The 19760-nt window shown below is 40.4% G+C and overlaps 1 protein-coding gene across 3 annotated transcripts in view; it reads left to right on the forward strand.

Annotated features, from left to right (window-relative positions):
* LOC101518037 (complement factor H) overlaps positions 1-19760 on the forward strand; it is a 145876-nt gene that overhangs the window by 41781 nt on the left and 84335 nt on the right. The window contains exons 8-16 of one of the 3 annotated variants that reach the window (XM_058668965.1): positions 1349-1543; positions 2629-2805; positions 10676-10858; positions 11906-12082; positions 12860-13036; positions 13750-13932; positions 14028-14207; positions 15171-15341; positions 17693-17701. In XM_058668965.1, coding sequence (XP_058524948.1) covers positions 1349-1543; positions 2629-2805; positions 10676-10858; positions 11906-12082; positions 12860-13036; positions 13750-13932; positions 14028-14207; positions 15171-15341; positions 17693-17701 — 1452 coding nt within the window. Of the gene's footprint in view, positions 1-1348; positions 1544-2628; positions 2806-10675; positions 10859-11905; positions 12083-12859; positions 13037-13749; positions 13933-14027; positions 14208-15170; positions 15429-17692; positions 17702-19760 lie in introns of those variants that run through there. The other 2 variants (XM_058668961.1, XM_058668960.1) reach the window with 2 other exon arrangements.

Below are 19760 nucleotides of genomic sequence, written 5' to 3' on the forward strand. Positions count from 1 at the left end.
ATTCTTTACATGCTATATTATTTAAGTATTTTATTTTTGTGATGATTTTTAAATGTTGTTTATATAATTAATGTAATATATGTATATTCCATTAATTATTTTTATTTTTGTGCTTAGTTGATTAGGGTGATAAGGCTCATGGGCTCCAGGAAAGTGAGTTCCGTATTCTCTTTTCTCTTTTTTTCCTTTCTATATTTGGGGAATTTCACTCTTAACTTTTTTTCATAATTTATTTCCTCCTCTTAATTTTGAATTATGTTTTTTTCTCTTTTTTCTCTAGGTCCTTGAGCTTTCTTGTAAGATTATTTTATACCTGTTCCATTTTTATCTAGGCACTAATTTCATTAAACCTTCTTCCTTTAATCAACCTTCTGCTATTTATTTGAAAGGCAGAGTTACACACATGAGAGATAGAGAGATAGAGAGAGAGAGAGAGAGAGAGAGAGAGAGAGAGAGAGAGAGAGAGAAAATAAGAGGGTTGGCAAGATCTGATATGCTCAACAAATCGCCACAACAGCCAGAGCTGGGCCAGACCCAAGTCAGAGGCTGAAAGATTCCTCCACATCTCCCAATTGAGTGTGCAAGGTTCATGCACTTGGACTATCCTCCACCCTTCTCCCAGGTGCACTAGCAGGGAGCTAGATCAGAAACAGAGCAGCCAGGACTGAAACCTGCACCAATGCAGGATGCCAGTTCTGAAGGCAGAGGCTTTCCTGTATGTAACAACACCAGTGCCTGAACCTCCTTTATAACATTCTTTTTCTCTGTCCCATAAGTTTTGAGATGTTGTGTGTTACAGTAATGGGAAAAATTTTGTGTGTTCCTCTGTTTTGTTACATTGTCTGAAATAAGTTGAAAAATAGAACACTTAAAATAAAACCAAATAAAATACTATCTCGGTACATTGATTTTCTCTGAGAACAGACAGGGCCCTGATTTCTGATGACAACTGAAAACAAAACAAAAAAAATGGTAGAAATATATATCTGAGATCTGAATCTTCCTCACTTTACAAGGAGTCTTAACCAGACTCTTAATAATAACGAGGAAGACCTCATATGTGCTCAAGGCACTGGTATTGTGTTTGTACCGATTTGTTCTGAAAAATTCTTGCTAGTTTCCCTGTCTTGTGATCAATAAGACACAGTTACACGTTCACTAACAGAGACTCTTCACATGTCTCAGGCATCTGAATTCTGTGACCTGGCTGGTCTTAGAAACCTTAATGCAATGTGTATGTAATGGTGCTAGCAAGAGAATATAACAGATTGATCAACAGATTCATCTCTGATGATTGTTTTATAAATTAGAAGCTAATATCTGCTGTTTTTGTGTTTCTCATTGCAAGTGAAACCTTGTGATTTTCCACAAATAAATCATGGTCATCTATATCATGAAGCCAGTTATAAACCATACTTCCCAGTATCCATAGGACAGCGTTATAGCTATTACTGTGACAACAACTTTGCGACTCCTTCAAATTCATACTGGGATTACCTTTATTGCACCAAAGATGGATGGATACCAGAAGTGCCATGCCTCAGTAAGTACATGGCTTACCTGTTCTGTGTGTGTGAATACTGCAGAGAGTGCAGAAAGAAGAGTACATACATGATTGCAACTAAGTCTTATGTGTGTAAAATAATACTAAATAAGGTGAGCCTTTGTCTTACGGTGAAAACACCAGTGGGTCACCCGCTTCCTGATTCAGAGTCCACTTGGAGTCCTGGTTCTGTTCTTAGTTCCAGCTTCCTGTTCATGTGCATCTCTGGAGACAGGGGAGAATGGCTCAAATAACTGGGCCCATTTCACCCCTGTGGCAGATTTGAATTGGGTTTCCAGCTCCTGAATTCATTCCTGCTCATTCTCAGCTTTTGCAGATATTTGAGGAATGAGCCATGGATAAATCTCCAACCTGCTTGTCTCTCTCTCCCTCCTCTCTCTTTCTCTGTTATGTTCCCAATTAAAGCGACTAATGAATATAAAAAATAATATAAAGGAAGATTTCCACAACAAAACATTCTTAATAGTTTTTCTCTATGATTAGAACCTTTTCATAAAAACATTACCAATGGGCCTAGATCAATAGCCTAGTGGCTAGGGTCCATGCCTTTCATGTGCTGGAATCCCATATTGTTGCTGGTTCGTGTTCACCTGCTCCACTTCCAATCCAGCTTCCTGCCTGTGGCCTGGGAGAGCAGTAGGGGATGGCCTAGGGCTTTAGAACCCTGCACCCATGTGGGAGACCGGGAAGAAGCTCTTGGCTCCTGGTTTGGGATCAGCTCAGCTCTAGCTTTTGTGGCCACATGGGGAGTGAACCAGCAGATGGAGGATCTTTCTGGTTGTCCTTCATTCTGTAAATCTGACTTTCCAATGGAAAAAATTAATCTCTTAAAACAATGACATATTTTTGTGCAAGAATTTCTATATCTTTTATGCATAATATAATTATGAACACAATGATATATAACACAGAATATTGACTTTTTATTAAACATTTGGCAGTACTTCTAGTTTCGAGTATCACATATTGAATTAAATGCTTTCTGATTTCAATATTATAAAGTTGATTTTTACTTATGATCTTCACCAAATTGGTATTCTTAATTTTTTTTTTATGATTCTCAGGAAAATGCACTTTATATTTTGTGGAAAATGGAAAAGTTCCAACTAGAGAAAGAACATATTGGCAGAATCAATCTGTAAATATTGAGTGTCATCGAGGATATAGTCTTCCAAATGGGCAGACCAACATTACGTGCACAGAGGATGGCTGGTCCCCTCCCCCCAAATGCCTACGTGTCAGTAAGTACACTGTCCTGAGAACCCTGTGTGTTCATCATTTCCTGATCATCTTCTCCATTAACGGTTGCCCAATGTTTGTATCATCTTCTTGATTTGTTTCTCAGGTGTGTATTAGTTACACAAATCAGCTTATCAGACAGAACCAGCACATCATTATGTAGACAATTTGACAACGCATTAGAAGGCTTTGGATACAACACTTACCTGTTACATAGAAGGTGTACATTAGCGCCTTCTGTTGTAGAAAAGTGCCAGAAGCCAGGATCTCTTCAGGGTCTTCCACGTGAGTGCAGGGTCCCAAGGCTTTGGGCAGTCCCCGACTGTTTTCTATGCCACAGGTAGGGAGCTGGATGGGAAGCGGGCCTGCCGAGGTTGGAACCAGCATCCATATGGGATCCCGGTGTGTTCAAGTGAAGGCCTCTGCTGCTAGGCCACCGCAGCAGGCCCAGGATGATCAATTTTAAAATTCAGTCACATTCACACATGCAGATTGGAATATTGTGCTTTAAGTTTATCATGGTCAGAGGGTTGATGAACTTGGTAATTACATTGCAAAGCTCAGGAAGGGTGTTTCCCAGGGTGATGGTGCCCTGACTTTTACTGACCTGGATTGTGAATTGGAGGGCCATGGCATTGGTACAGGTGGAAAAAGATAAGAAGAGGCACAGCCAGCTTTCATAATAAGATTAGTGTTTATGGTATTTAAAAGTGAGCAGATAAGATCGACTGTGTGCTCTAAGTAAAATGTTGTGAGCAAGTCCTGTAGGTGGACCGGACTAGAATGAGAAACAGCATTGACCAGGAGAAAAGCATGGGAATACATTTAGAATATTTGAGCTCAGGTTGAGTGGACAGACCCAATCAAACAAAAAGGCCATCAAAAGTATAGTCAACAAAACACTCTGGAGAAAAGAGTTGCACAGGAAAAAGGAGGTTTGTCATTATTATTACTTACTTTTAATTTTAGTAGTTTTAGATGAAATTTACACAGTTCATTAGAGTGAGTGAGACCACTATTTCCACACTTTCCTTCTCTTCTTCTGTATCTTGGGGAGGGGAAGACAAGAGGAGAAGCCACACCCAGTCTCCCAACTGCCATAGTACCAGGGATGGGGAACAGTCACCCAATGTCATCCCAGGGTACCTGATGTGGGGCATGTACTAAGAGTTCTGCTCAAGTGGTTTCAGTAGCTCTGATAAGCTGTTGATCTTGCAGATCCAAGAATGAGGAAATCCTTCCAAGGTTCATTGGCTGACACAGTCTACCCCAGAGTCTCCACTTGTCCAGAAATTTGCTGTTATGCTTCTCTGGGGTAGTTGACCAATTTGTTCTCCCCTCCCTCCTTCTTCTGCTATGGTACCAGATGTCCTCCACAGGCTCCAATGACTGCCATATCCTCCATGTGCATCTGGGTATGCTGTCCAGCGTACCATCTTCAGTAACTGAGGTGGCATCATTCAGACACGTGCACTCCATTCTTGGATCACAGGTCCTGGCACTCTCTCCATGGTTGGAGTTGAGTCCAGTGGTTTAGTTGGGGGGACTCTCAAAGAAATCTCATCTGAGATGACCCCAAACCTGATTCCTGTGTGCTCCCACAAGTACTGGGTCCAGCTCATTCTGTCACCCACATCAGCCTACCCACACACTGTCAGTTGCAATTGCTAGGTCAGATCTATCTTCAGCCTGTCTCTTACATAAACCAATGGGTGATACAGCTCTGCCCAACCCTGCCTAGCACACAATTGACCCCACGGACACCATCGGGAGCTGCAACTTAGTCAGAGTGATTCCCAATGGGCCAGCCCCCAGCCCTGGTTTCTGTGCCTGCCAGCATGTGCAGTTGACTGGTCCAGTCTGTACCACATCCCATTCAGGTCTCATATACATCAGTGGACGTTGAAGCCTAACTCAACCCAACCAACTCCACCCTCTAGTCCTCACTCATGCTAGTGGGAGCCATTGCCTGTCTAGCCAGACCCACCACTGGTCCTGGTTCTCATGCTCATCAGTGGGAGCTACAGCCCATCAGAGAAGCACCCAGAGTTTTTGTACAGGACCTACTCCCTACCCTGGATCTCATACTCTCGAGATGGTTCTGCAATCTAGCTCAACATTTCTTGCCCCTAGAGCCAGCACTTGCCAGCTGATGCTGCAGCAAAGCCTAAGCAGCCTGCCCTCACTCTGGCTCATGAATGCATCAGTGGATACAGACAATTAGCCAGCCTGGCTCTCCCCCAACCCAGTTCACTTGTAGGCCAACAGGTGTTGTAACCCTGCCCTGCCTGGTCAGCCCCCAGTCCAAGCTCTCTTGCTTACCAACAGGAGCAGTGGTCTAGGTGAGTCCTTTCATCTCCCCTTACTGGACTTGCACCCCTACTCTGTGTCACATGTGTCCTGCTGGGTGATGCGACCCAGTCTGGCATTGCCCATCTCACCTCGGCATATGCTGGCAGGTGCTGTAGCCTGGCCTTGCTTGGTCTGCTTCCAGTTCCAATTTGCATTGGCAGGTGCTGCCACCCAACACAGTCCAGCCAGCCCCAAGTCTGGTGCCTATTGTGAACTGGCTGGTGCTGCAGCCCAACCTGGCCCTTCCTGGTTCTCAGATCTGCAGTGGGTGTTAAGAACTGGCATGGACTAGGTATGTCTAGGCTGAAAAAACCAACAGTGAGAACCAGAATGAGTGTGGGCCAGTTGAGCAAGGATGTTCCTGCCAGGATAGGAGACAAACTAAGTCAGCCCAGGGAAAAGGACTCACATGTGCGTGTAAGATCTGTCTCTGGGAGGAGATCTGATGGAGGAGCTTAGGAAATACCTTTATCAGGACACTTCCTGCAGGAGAGCGCAAGAACCAAGGCAGTTCAAAGCATGCCAGGCTATAGTACCCAACAGTATACATGTGGTCAGGTTGAAGGGGGTCAACAAAAACCATGGTAGCAGCCTAGATCCAAACCTGTTTAGGTGTCAGGGAAGAGGAAATAAGAGCATAATATCCTGGTAGTTGAGATCATAGGAGTACGTAAGCTGTTAGAATTCCTTGGTTATTGGATGGGAACCATGGTGTAAGATTTCAGGTATTTTTGAGTTTGAGTCAAGTCAGAAGGAAACAGTTGGGCATGGATGATACGTTCAGCAGCCATCACCTCACAGAGGGGTGTGGTTCTGTCAGTGCCTGACACTGCACAGGTACTGGTGGCAGGGGGTAAGCAGCTGGGAAGGAGTGAGTAGAATCTGGTTGGAAATTCAGCTAGACAGGAGCAACAAGGCTATGGGATTTCCTTGTAGATAAGGGTTGGGCACTCAGTGTTCACTTCATGGTTCTAACTGCCATATACAGGAACAGAATTTACGAGAAGGGAGACCCTTGGTACTTACCCAAAAGGGAATTAGAGCTTTTAACAAATGGCAGGGTAATAGAACCTCCTGAGAGAAGGTTTCCCAATGACTGCTTACCGACAGTATGAGTTTCCCGGGGTCACAATGAGTGGGTTTGGGGGATGGATATTTCACACCCTGCATTCTACAGAGCACCAAATATAAAGACAGGAGAGCAAGTCAGAGATGAGACAAAAAGCAGACTCATTGGTAAAACAGGTTTATTCTTAGACAAATCCGAGAGAGACTCAATTCCAGTGAGCTCATAGAGAGAGCCACCTGGGCACACATGGGGGGAGAGTACCATCTGGCACAAACTAGAGCATCGTAGAGCATAATGCAATGGAGAGGGCTTCAGAAGATTTAGGCCAAGGCTGAGATTTTAAGATAACTGAAAGAGCTTGGGCTAGTGGCTGATCCCTCCAGATAGTGGTGTGTTTTAATAGGGTTTGGACTAAGGGTGATTGCTTAAGCTAGTGGGGAGGGTGTGAGATAATGGCTACACTCTTAAAAGTGTAGTGTGGCCAAGAGTCAAGGCAGGACAGGGATGAGTCAACTGAAAGTGATTGTAGGGAGTTGGGGGTCTACTCCTAGTCATGCTGGTGGGAACATACAGAACTAAAAAAAATTAAGTCATGGTATTTATTTAAATTCTGGTGTTATGCCAATGCCTGTTCTGTGTCTTCTAATTATTTCAGAGATTGATGATATGCACTGATTCTTCCCTTCTTTGGATTCTGAGTTTTAATGCATAGTCAGCTATGCAGACCATTCTATTATTTTATTGCCAACACTCTGCCCATATTGCCAAGTAAACATCTAATTTGCCCATCCAATTTTGATCACCCCTTAGCATTTTAGTTCATGTTTGATTTAATTTATAGGATGTGATATTTCTCAGCCCTTTGTTGCACTATATTTGCAATAAAATGGATTCTATGCATTTGGTCCATTTTCCATGGCTACCACAAAATATGACACTGAGTATTTTATAAAGAAAGTAGATTTACTTGGCTCACCATTATGGAAGGTGAATGTCTGAGTTCAGGCAACCTCATATGTTTAGTCTCTGGTGAGGCTCTCTTGGATGTGACACACCCTGACAGGCGGCATCATGATAGGAAAAGTCATCAGAGGAGAAACTGTGTGTTTAGGCAGCTGATCATAGTCTGGAGAGGAAAGACCTGTGCTCTTTTAATAGTCATCCAGTCTTGTGAGTTTCATATCTCTCAGCTGGATTTGGGAGCTGATAGTCCACTATCTTTTTGTTTCTTTCACTCTTCCTTCCACTTTTCCTTTCTTGCTTTCTTCCTATCTCATCTTCATTTTCTTCCTTAGTTAATGTTTTGAGGAATGTTTCTATTCCTTTTGGGTTTAGTTAGTAAGAATTCTGTTGTTCTTGCAGTCCCTGTATTTCATTTAGGTTGATTATATTATATTATATTATATTATATTATATTATATTATATTATATTATATTATATCATATCATATCATCATATTATATTATATGTTTTGTATGTACATATGTATGTGTATATTCAGTGAAACAAAGTTCTGTTCAGGTAACTCAAATCTAAATTTCTCATTGCCACAATGTGACAATCAGTGGAGAAACTTAAATGTATTGGAATGTGTGCAGAATAATTGCAAAAAGGCTGTGCTCTCCTTTGAAATAGTCATTGGAAAGAGAGTAGCAATTGAACGTATTACAGCATAACAATTTTCTTTAACTGTGACATTTGAACTGTTAATTGCATTTTTTACCCCTGTGCTGAAGGCCCTCCCTTTTCAGTTTTCAAGAGTTTAACATTAACCTCAGTCTTTTTTGTTGAATTTTTTCACCATCTCATATTTGGGGAGAAGAGTCTTGTAGCACAATGCTCATCTCACACAACTGGCTGTGTAGATGAACTGTGTTCTACCCCGGCCCCTGGAAATCACTGATCTGCTCTTGATACATGTCGTGTTGCTTTTCCCAAGGGGATTCATACTTGAAAGTCTATAAAATGGAATATGTTGAATGAGCACAATTCAAACTGGCTGAGTGGATCAATCCTTCAGTTTATTTTATTGCAGAATACTATTTCCTAGCTGTGCATGACAGTCTTATCAATCCATGCTGTGACTGAATGAATTCTGGTGTGTCTTACTTTGGGGCAATTGTGAATCATGCTGCCAAAAATATTTACAGAAAGGGCCCAGCATGGTGGCCTGGCAGCTAAAGTCCTCGCCTTGAACACGCTGGGATGCCATATGGACGCCGGTTCCAATCTCTGCGGCCCCACTTCCCATCCAGCTCCCTGCCTGTGCTTGTGAAAGCACTCGAAGATGGCTCAAAGCCTTGGGACCTGTACCCATATGGGAGACCTGGAAGAAGTTCCTGGATCCTGGCTTCAGATCAGTGCAGCACCAGCCATTGCAGTCACTTGGGGAGTGAATCATCGGATAGAAGATCCTCCTCTCTGTCCCTCCTCCCCTCTGTATATCTGACTTTGCAATAAAAATAATCTTTTAAAAAATTTACCAACAGGTTTTTATATGAATGTAAAGTCCCTTCTTTTGACTAAATATCTAAGACTGGCAAAAGTTTTGTTGAAAGGGAAATTCATATCATTTAGTGCCCATAAGAAAAAATCAGAAAGGCATTAGGTAAATGGTTTATCAATGAATCGCAAGGAAAACAACAAAAACCAAACCAAACTTAGTATGAAAAAAGACATAAGGAAAAAAAAAAGACATAAGGAAGGAGGAACATGGGTAGATAGGAGGAAGGGTGGGGTAGGAGGTGTCGCTGTGCTCTTAAATCTATACTGTGAGATTCATAGAATTTATTCAATTTATATAATGAAATAAGTTAAACAAGGTTGCAAGAAAAGGATCTTGGGGCCTTGCTAAATCATCGCCTTACATGTGGTGGAATCCCATATGAGTGCCTGGTTCATGTCCAGGCTGCTCCATTTCCCGTCCAACTCCCTGCTTGTGGCCTGGGAAAGCAGTGGAGGATGGCCCAAACCCTGTGAACCCTTCATGCATTGGGAGATCTAGCAGAAACTTCTGTCTCCTGACTTTGGATCAGCTCAACTCTTGACATTGCGCCCACTTGGAAAATTAATGAGCAGGTGAAAGATCTTTTCCTCTGTCTCTGCTCTGCAGATCTGCCTTTCCAATAAAAAAATAAAAATAATCTTGAATAAGAAAGAAAAGATTTTTAGAAAGCATTTAAAGGGTAGTTTTGATGGCATTCAATGAATTGAATATTTTCATTGTGAAGCATGGTTTTTGTATTCTCTAAAATGCTTTTGCTGAACCAAGATCATACTCTCTTCTTTAGTGTATATTTCCCCTGTAGGTTCATGACCAACTTTCAGCTAATGTTTTATGAAGTATGAGAAATGTGTGCAGCCTTCCTTGGCATTTGGATAGCTGTTGTAACATTATTTGTTTGTTTAAAGGTTGACTTCTTTAAATGGCAGAATTACAGAGAGAGGAAGAGAGAGAAAGAGAATTGATCTTCCGTTCATTGATTCACTTCCCAAATGATCAATCTGAAGCCAGGAGACAGGAGCATCATTTCTGTCTCCCACATCGGTGCAGTGGACCAAGCATTTTGGCCATCTTTTGCTTCTTTCCCAGGCACATTGGCAGGGAGTTGGATTGGAAAGGGAGCTCTAAGAACTTAAATGTATCGCCAAAGGGAGCTGCAGCTTCACTTGCTATGCCACAGCATTGGATGCTCTAATATCATTTGTTGAAAAATCTGCTCACTCTCCATTAAATTATTGTTGGCCTCTTATTAAATAGGAAATGAGTAGTACCAGTGCAGTGGCTCATTAGGCTAAATCTCTACCTGCAAGTACCTGCATCCACCCACATTTCAATGGGCACCGGTTCGTGTCAACTGCTCCTCGTCCAATTTCATTTAAGATATTTAAATATGGTTTAAATAAAACTATTTTAATATTTTTTCTTATTTCCTTTAATCTGTATATCATTGAAAATGAATTCTTGGGGGAGGGCTGATAACTGACAGATCTGCTAATGGTTTCAATAAATAAAACAAGAAAAATACTTTGAAGAATCATCACAGTAGCCTAATGATAAAAATGAATGTTACTAATTGCTGTCTTCTTTGAACTCCATCAACTCATATGGTTTAAGCAATCAATTATGATTGCATTTCAAATTCTTAGAGACAAAGTTATGTCAATTGGATTGGCAGATTCCTGACCCATTCGCTTTTGAATAATTTCTTGGAAAGGATTATAAATTTTAAATCTTGTTTTGTTGCTAAAAAAAGTTTTGAAAGATCTTAAACAACTATGTTTGGAAACTTACACCTTATTTTTTCAGCACAAGAACTTGAATAATCATGCTTAGTCCAGGATTCTATTTGTAATGATTCCCTGTTTTATGAATCTTTTCATGCTAATAAAGTCTTTATATAAGTGCAACCAAACACATTATTATCTTTTCCTCATTCTTCACATTTAGAAACATGTTCAAAATCAGATGTAGAAGTGAAGAATGGCTTTTTTTCTGAATCTGATTTGACATGCGCCTTAAACAGAAGAGCAGAATATAGGTGCAATCCAGGATATGTAACCACAGACGGTAAAACATCCGGATCGATTACCTGTCTGCAGAGTGGATGGTCCCATCAACCCACTTGCATCAGTAAGTAATGTGTGTGTTAGTGTTCATTACCCTTTTGATGTAGGTTACTTTAGTTTTACTAGGTTTTAAAGGGATTTATGTGATTTCCATATTTTTTAGAATATTAAACCTTTGAAATAAATGTGTATATCTATATATTTTCCTTTTAAGTTTAATTAACACTGCAGAATATTGATATCTTATTTAAGATTTTTCCCTCTCACTATAAATCATCCTTGATTTAAAAACAAGTTAAGAGCTTCCGCATTTCTGGTCTAAACATGCTTATTTTCTAATCTAAGATCTTTGTGAATGTTAAGTAGCCTGTTTTCAGGAGACATACTTTTTGTATAAAAGTCTTTGCCGTCTAGACATGAAAATAATATTAAATTTGTATGTGCAGGTATAGAACCCCATAAATTGATGACATTTATCATTTATGTTTTACACTAAAAGGTAGATGCATTTCTGAATAAAAATTGCTTAGCAAATCATCATAAATCTCTAGGTACTAGTGGGGAAGAAATATTTCACAATAGTGTCACTTTTTGTGTTGAAACATTTCTCATCACATTATCCAAATGTGTGAAGATTTTTTAAGATGGTCTAATTCACTTAAATTTATTCATTATCAAACCTGGCAGGATATTTTTGAAGTGATGTTATATTATGTTATTAATGAAATGGGAAGTATAACAAGCTTTGCTCACTGGTCTAACTTTTGTTTCTGATTTCTCTGATTGTTATGAGGTCTGTAATAACTTATGATCAGTAATCAGTGTGGAAATTTTCCTTTTATGGAAGAATTGTGTATATAAGATGCATCAATAATTTATTCAATTGATGTTTTTCTGTTTTCTCTATGTTATAACAACTGACTGCATCTTAACACATAACATTCTACTCTATTTGTCTCATTTTTAAAACATTTGTAATGACTTATATTATTATCAGCATTATCACACTTGTCTTTGATAATCTGATAAAGCCTTTTGTTATGAGAAATGTTTATTGGATGATCTACTAAATTACATTAAAGATAAAATCTTATATATTATTCTGCATCAGAATCTTGTGATGTGCCAGTATTTGAGAATTCCAGAGCCAAAAACAATGCTGTTTGGTATAAGATTGGTGCCACGTTGGAGTATGAGTGCCAGAATGGCTATGAAAATGAACATGGACATACCAAAGGCATTATAGAATGTGGTGACAATGGTTGGGTTGATTTGCCCATATGCTATGGTGAGTACTGAGTTTTCAGTAATTTTTCTTGTTTGTTTCAGATCAAAAATAAATTTGTATGTTTGCTATTTTTTTAAGGAGTGAATGCTCTAGTGGGGTTTTTTGTTTGTTGGTTGTCTTTTTGAGGAACTAGGGTTACATCAAAATGTGTCCTTTTGTTGTAAGGTAAGCTGGGAGGAGAAGGTACTTTGAAGTCAAAAAAGCAGTAATGTACCATTAAAATGCCACCTAAATTAAGGTGTCTTATGAACTATATCAATCACAAGTTTGTGATGTGAGTAGAACTGTGTTTGTTTTACTAAGTGTAAACATTCAAAAGCTTTGACAATGAGCATCAGTTACTAATGCAATCTGTTTCAACTTCCTCAGGTAATTTATTTCTGAATTTCTTCTTTATATCTTAAACCTTGAGTGTCAATTTCTTCAGTTCCTCAGGGTAGTTCTTCATTTTTTGTCCATGAAAGGTTGTGTGTATAATTTCAGAAATCTCTTTTACATTTGACACTAAATTCTCTATTGTCCAGATTTAGGAAAAGGGGAAAATGAGCTCATGTGAAGTGTTTCTTACTAGAGATACGTTATTTCTCAGAATCCCATCCAAATGTGGATGGTGGATGAAACCTCACCTGTAACAATTTTTAAAGAAAGAGAATTGACCTGATAACCCAAGTAAACCATGACAGAATGGTTTTATATGACACGTTTAAAACTTAGCAAAGATGACTTATAGCTTGTCATTAAATTGATACTGTTTTTGGTTGGTTGGTTTGTTTTTAGAAAGAGAGTGCAAAGTTCCACAAATAGAAAACAATTTAATTGGTGATCCCAAGAATGAAAAATTCAAGGTTGGAAATGTGCTAAAATTCTCCTGCAGATCAGGATTTACCAGAGTGGGACCAGATTCCATACAGTGCTACCGTTTTGGATGGTCCCCTGATGTTCCAACATGTAAAGGTAATTATTTCACAATTGTTGAAATAAGAGTCATATTTTGAATATCCTGATTTATCTGTCATAATTTCTGTGAGCTTCCACTATGTGTAAAAGCTGATACAATAACTCATTGCTGTACCTGTGAAGGACAAATGTTGGGTGGCAGATACCTCTGGTTTCTTGCTTAAGAAGATAGTTTCCAACAGTTTCTTGAAATTATGTTGGAAGTGTTTACAAATGCATAGTAGTAACTGAGATTGCAAAGATTCCTTTGTTAATTTCTCTTTTGTGTACTACACCAGTACTAATATTGGTCATTTTCTGAGGAATGTGTCTTATCCCACATTTCATGGCTTCTATACAGTTAATTCTGTTGCACGTGTCATAAATGAAAGTGTAAACATGTAGATCAAATTTTGCCTTAACCTCACAGCTTTATTCAAAATGTTATAACATGATATGAAAATTAATATAATTTATACAAGCACAATTTAATATATCTACATGCATCTTTAAAATATGTAGATAGTTGAACACATTTAAAATTCATTGTAATTCATTGTAAGCAATAAAATGGGGAATATGAATCTAATATAAACAACACTCTTACAATGATTAAGAATGATATAATGAAATAAATGTCAGCAATAAAAGGAAGAAGAAAACTGCATCTTATTGCATTTTTAGATTATACAAAGGCAATTTAACAAATATTTATCATGTTTCCGCTGCAGTCCAAGTGCAATCATGTAGTTCACCCCCAAGGCTCCCCAATGGACAACTAAAAGAAACAATGAAGGAAGAATATGAGCACAATGAGGTGCTAGAATATGTCTGCAATTCTGGATTTCTTTTGAAGGGGCCTAATAAAATCGCATGTGTTGATGGAAAGTGGACAACCTTACCAACATGTATTGGTAAACTACACCCATCTTAATATTTGAATTTGAACAGCTTTTGTTTTCATATATACATGCAAACCTATCAATATATTTGCATGAAATTTCTACAGAGGAAGAGAGCACGTGTGGAGCTGCCCCTGAAGTTGAGCATGGCTACGTCCAGCCTTCTGTCCCTCCCTACCGCCATGGAGATTCACTGGTGTTCACCTGCATGGAGGCATTTACATTGGTTGGAAGGAGATCGGTTACATGCCTTAATGGCACATGGACTCAGCTTCCTCAGTGTGTTGGTGAGGCTGTTTAATGAATGTAGATGTATTAACCATAAGCAGAGAAATCATTAATTGTTTAATTTTGTTTGTGTTTTATTGCAAAATAGTATTTGCAATCCTATTTTTGATATTGAGTGATATTCTAAAATATCCACTCTTAGAACTAATGAACATTTTTGTTGATTGTAGTTTAATATGTGACTAAGGAGGGAAATCAAAAGTAGCTATAGAATTTTGTGAATATATTTGCACCTGAGATTAATATTGTTTATCTTACAAGTATGAAGCTGTTTTACTTTCAATTATAATGAAAATTGTATGTATTTTAACATACAAAAGTATTAGTGTAGTGTTTACTAGTTAGTATATTTTACCTTGAAAATCTTGCATTTTACATGAATATCTGTCATGTTAACACACAGCACTCTTTGAAGTCCTTGAATGCCAAGAAATAAAGTCAGCAAAATATTAATTTGCTCCTCTGTTTAGGATTCTCCCCTCTCAGAGCTTCGACAAGGATGACATCTCAGGCTGTTTCAAATGCAGACAACAGAAGTCCGGGAGCTGTACGGGGCGCTCTAGGCATTCTTAGTCATTACCATAACTCAGGAGCCAGAATAACAGGGTCCTGGGCCAGCAAACACATCTCATGGATGGACTTTATTCTTCAACTGAGTCAGCTTGGTTTTTACTTCTAGTTAAAACATTTTAACAGACATAATAAACATACAGATGTATGGAGTATCGTATGATGTTTCAAAGCATCTAGACATTACAAAATTTTATTGTTTCTTTATGGTGCAAATATCCAAACTCCTATATTCTAGGGTTTTCTCTATTTCCCCATCTTCTTCTCTGACCAGAAATAACAGGATCAGTGAAGTCTTGTAGAAACCACTCATAATTTTATTATACATTAATGGCATGTTATGTTAGATTATAGTTTATTTAATGATTAATGGAAATATTTTCCCTTTATAGCAACACATCAACTTAAGAAGTGTAAAGTACCAAACTCAATTGCAAGTGAGACAACTTTATCAAGTAAGAAGGAATTTAATCATAACATCACCGTAAGTTACAAATGTGATAAAAAATCAGAATATAAACACTCAACTTGCATAAATGGAAAATGGAAACCTAAATTAAACTGTACAGGCAAGTACCTCAAAAAAATATTTGTTAAGTTCATTCCATTTGTTTCTGACTTGTAAGAGTGATATATTAAGTCATTTTTAAACTGGAAGGTTATTCTGAAATAAAGAACACTGTTTCTAAGTCCTAATTGCATTGGGTACATCAGTTCCTTTTAGTGTAAGAGACAAAGAGAACTTCAAAACTTTCATATCTGGGCAGTTTGTATGCTCAGACCGCAAGAGGATTGTTGACTCTATTGTATTTCCTTATCCCAGTTACACCAGAGCTAAAACTATTTATCTGTTTGTTTATGATTGCAGATATTGTATGTACTTACCTATTAATGCTGTTACCTAAAAAATTGTGAGTTAGATCTGAAATTTACAGTCTCGTTTAATTAGCACAGGATTTACTCTGTTTCTCGTTCTCTCAAATGCATTTTTGCAATTGTGGGATACATTTCCTCATTAGCATTGATGTTTTCATAAATTTATGCAAATACTTAATATACAAAAGCCAATCACCAATGCAAAGCTAACTATTGTGCATGGTTTCAACACACTTATAGTCCATTTTTAATTAGTTACATTGCATTATGTGACGCAGTTTCATAGGCTCTGGGATTCCCTCAACCCCTCCCCATACCCTCCCCACATGGTGGATTCCTCCACCTTGTTGCAGTATTACAGATCAAATTCAGTTGAGATTATTTCATTGCAAGCATATACCAAGCAAAGAGTCCAGCATCTTATTGTCCAGATACATTCAACGGTTTCTTGGGGAGATCATCTGAAAGTAGAGCTGGCACAATATCATCCTGATCAATGAAAAGCCCCAACATAACATCAACAACAATTTACAACATTATGGAATTAATTGTCATGGTATTGAGTAAGCAACATGTTACAAGATGCAAGTTCTTAACCGCATCCTGTGACTACTTCATTGACATTTCAGTTTTAGTTTATATACAACCAGCTGCTATACACCTTAAAGTGGCTATAGGGTACTATGCAGCTGTCTCATGTCTATCCTCATTTTAGTATTTAGCAGTCTGTAGTGTTGAAGCATACTTCTACTGAACTTGGCAGATTTCAGGACAGTCTAAACTGACTGATAACTCTAGCAAGGCATATGTCAACAGTTGAGGTGTAGAATTGTTTTAGGAGGGGTGTGCAGAGAAACCTTCCATTCCCCAGTGAGGAATATCTAATCTCTGTGTCCTACCTAGTAAGGTATATGTGAATCCACGCTGACTGTTTCCTGTCTGGTTCTAAGCTTTCCTTGTTCTCTGTCTATTCTAATTTTGTTTGTTTGTTTGTTAGTTTTTGGGAGGGAGCTCCGGAGCTTCCCTGATGGTCATTGAAAGACAGGGTGGGGATCTAAAGTTGGAACTAAGTAAGGACCAGAGAAAGCGCCTCTCGCTAGTCCCGAAGAAAGTTTACTGTTCTGTGTCTACGGACCGCTCAGAGCTCCTGGCCGTTGTTCCTGTGACCAAATAGTAATTATTTGCAGTGAACTTGACGTATTCTCTTACGTTTTCTTCTTGAACATTTTTAGTTTTATCATTTAGGTTTAAATGATAATATCTATCTTATACTAAGTTTCAGAATCATGGTAATTAGAGGTTCATGTTCTTGTTCTCTGTCTCTCTCTATATAGCCACTGCTTAATTCAGTATGTGTGAATAAGAGTCTGAAAAAAAATCACTTGGTTCTGTAGGTGTTTAATTCTAGAATCTCTATTGAATATTTTACCAGGATAATGTCAGATGTATTGGTGGTGGGCTTCAGCAGGTTGAGAGAAACCTCATGTTCTTAGCTTAGTTGAGGCGCTTCATGATCAACGACTGTTTCCAGTTGTCAGGTATATGTCTGCATCTATTGCTATCACAATGCAGCTTCTTCATTTTCATTCTTTCATTTTTCTTCCTTTCTTTCTTTCTTTCTCTCTCTCGCTCTCTCTCCCTCCCTCCCTCCCTCCCTCCCTCCCTTCCTAGCTTCCTTCCTTCCTCTAATTAGGTGGGTTTTTTTTGTACGCTGTCCACTCCCCAATCTGCTCCCACAACCGAATTGCACAATGTTTTTACTATAGCATAGCTCTTCATCAACAGTCGTAAGATCATCACTGCGGACATGGACAATGGCAGAGTCCAACCTCCTATAATATCAATATACAGCTAATAGTTTCATTAGTAGTCCATCTTTGATCTCGAAGTAGAGATGCACACAACACTACATCCTCACATCTGGACATGATAGTCTCCATTACACAGTCACCACATGTCCCCTAAATGACAAGCCACAATACAAAATCATAAGCAGGGAAAAAACTAGAAATTGACAATGCCATGAGTTTCTCAAGAGGTTCTCATAGTTCAACAGTCCTGAGTTGGTGGTAAACCCATCACTACAATCACGATAACATCTCTCCATAAGCCACTGGCTGCTATACTCCACATAAAATCTCCGTCTGCCCAGATCTTCACTGCCAACAATTGGCGTGGGTAGTTAATCAATTTGTTCTGTCCTCTGTTCTCTGCCATGGGAACAGGTGTCCTCTGGAGGCTCCAACGTACTGCCAGTACTCCACATACATTTGCATATGCTGTCCTCTGCTCCATCTGAGACATTGAGAGGGCCAACTCTGACACTTCCACTCCCACAGTCAGCCCATGGAATCTGCAGTTCTCTCCATGGTCAGGGTTCTGAGTCCAGCAGTTCAGTTGGTAGGGAATCACCCAAGAAACCTCATCTGAGGCCATCCCAGACCTGATTCTTGTGTGTGTTTGCCAATACAGGGTCCAGCACAGACTGTTACCCAAATCAGCTTCCGCACACACTGGTAGTTGCAATTGCTGGGTCAATTCTGTCTCCCACCCCATGTTTCACGCAACCCAGTTGGTATCGGAGCCCAGCCTGATCATGCCCACCACATACTCGGCCTTCACGAAAACCAGTGGCAGCTGCAGTCTAGTAGGAGCAACCCACAAAAACCTCCACCAGGCCCGCCCCTGTCCTGGTTTCTGTGCTTGCCAGTATGTACAGCAGACTGATCGTGTCTGTCCTACATCCCATTCAGCTCTCATACATGTTGATGTGTATTGGAGCCCAGTTCATCCCAACCAGCCCCACTATCCTATCCACACTGGTGCCAACGGGTGCCACCATCTGTCTAAGCCATGATTAGGGAATTTGGCCCTTGTGCCAGCATCTGCCAGGTGATGCTGCGGCAAAGCCCAATGAATCCACACCTACGCTGGCTTATGCATGTAGCAGAAGGTACAGTCAGCCCAGCCTGGCTTTTCCCTGATGCAGCTCACATGCATGCCATCAGATGTGGCCCTGCCCGACCTGGTCTGCCTCCATTCCAGCTCTCATGGACTTGAATGGGACTATTGGCCCGGCAGGAGGGCTCTTGTAGCCCCCTCACTGGGGTCATCCCCACTACCCCCAGTGTTTCACATGTGTTAGCTGGGTGCTGCAGTCCAGGCTGGCACAGCCCCTCACCTCACCACATGCCAGTGGGAGCTGTAGCCTGCCAAGACCAGGGCCAAACCCAATTCCAACTCACACTGGTGAGGACTACAGCCTAGCAGCCCTACCATCACCCAGTCCTGGCCCTCATGTGGACTGGATGGTTGTTTGCCCTCACTCGGTCTGACCCTCACTCCATTCTGGCACTCGGATTCGCCAGTGGGTGATATGGACTGACCCAGTCTGGCCTACACCCTACTTACACCAAATGTATGCCAGTGGGTACTATATTTTGGCCTGGTCTGGGCTGCTCCCCATCTTGGTTCTTGCACTCACCTGCAGGGAATGTGTCCCAGCAAAGGAATTCCCCAGGCTCCTCCATCAGGATCATTCCCAATGCCAGATCTTATGCACACGGGTGTGTCCATGGGCCAGCCCTAGTTATTCCACTTCCTGTCCTAGCAGGAACCCTGGTCTTTCCTCCCTGGCCCTCACCCATTCCAGTGTTTGTTGGGCACAACAGTCCAGACAAGCCTGGTCTGCATCCAGACACAGCTCACACATTGCTCAGCGGTGGCAGAGACCTGATCTAGCCCATCCTATACCCACCCTGGTTCTCACGAGCACCAGTGGGTGCTGGATTCTACCCGAGTCTGGCACATCCCATACCCAGCCCACCACATGCTGAAGCATTCTGCGCTATATTCGGACCAGACCGCAGCCCTCCTTGACTCTTGCGTTCACCAGTGGGGATCACAGCCTGGCCAGGGCATCCCCTTTGCCTCCCAGCCAAGCTTGCTCCTCTCCACAGATTTCACACATTACAGTGTTTGCTCTGACCTGGCCTGGCATAGCCCCCATTCGTCTTAGCCTTTGCCTATGGATGCTGATCCTGCCTTGACCTAGCCAGCTCTCAGTCCCTACTCTTTCTGGAGGGTGCTGCAATCTGGCCCTGCTC

This window comes from Ochotona princeps, chromosome 10 (genome assembly GCF_030435755.1).
Source record: "Ochotona princeps isolate mOchPri1 chromosome 10, mOchPri1.hap1, whole genome shotgun sequence".
NCBI lineage: Eukaryota > Metazoa > Chordata > Mammalia > Lagomorpha > Ochotonidae > Ochotona > Ochotona princeps.